Source organism: Neophocaena asiaeorientalis, unplaced genomic scaffold (assembly GCF_003031525.2).
Source record: "Neophocaena asiaeorientalis asiaeorientalis breed wild unplaced genomic scaffold, Neophocaena_asiaeorientalis_V1.1 scaffold109, whole genome shotgun sequence".
Taxonomy (NCBI): Eukaryota; Metazoa; Chordata; class Mammalia; order Artiodactyla; family Phocoenidae; genus Neophocaena; species Neophocaena asiaeorientalis.
Window position 1 is genome coordinate 1,132,607 of NW_020173946.1, and position 233 is coordinate 1,132,839.

A 233-nucleotide genomic window follows, 5' to 3' on the forward strand; every position below is an offset into this window, starting at 1 on the left:
GACGAGGCTCAGAGAAACAAGAAGAAGAAAAAGAAGGTGTCCTGCTTCTCCAACATCAAGATCTTCCTCGTGTCCGAGTGCGCCCTGATGCTGGCGCAGGGCACGGTGGGCGCCTACCTGGTGAGTCCCCGTGCCAACTCCACCGCGGGGCCCCTTCCCCAGCGCGGCTCCCGGGTGTTCAGCTGACAGGAGGAGGGGGCAGCCCGGGCGCCGGGGGCAGGCGGGCATGACCT

At 66.1% G+C, this 233-nt stretch overlaps 1 protein-coding gene across 2 annotated transcripts in view; it reads left to right on the forward strand.

Moving 5' to 3' along the window:
* The first annotated feature begins 6 nt into the window (after nt 1-6).
* Nucleotides 7-233, forward strand: part of SLCO3A1 (solute carrier organic anion transporter family member 3A1) — a 307,677-nt gene continuing 307,450 nt past the window's right edge. For both annotated transcript variants that reach the window (XM_024752826.1, XM_024752825.1), the window contains exon 1: nt 7-120. In XM_024752826.1, the coding sequence (XP_024608594.1) occupies nt 88-120 (33 nt within the window). In that variant the 5' untranslated portion in view covers nt 7-87. The remainder of the gene's footprint in view (nt 121-233) is intronic.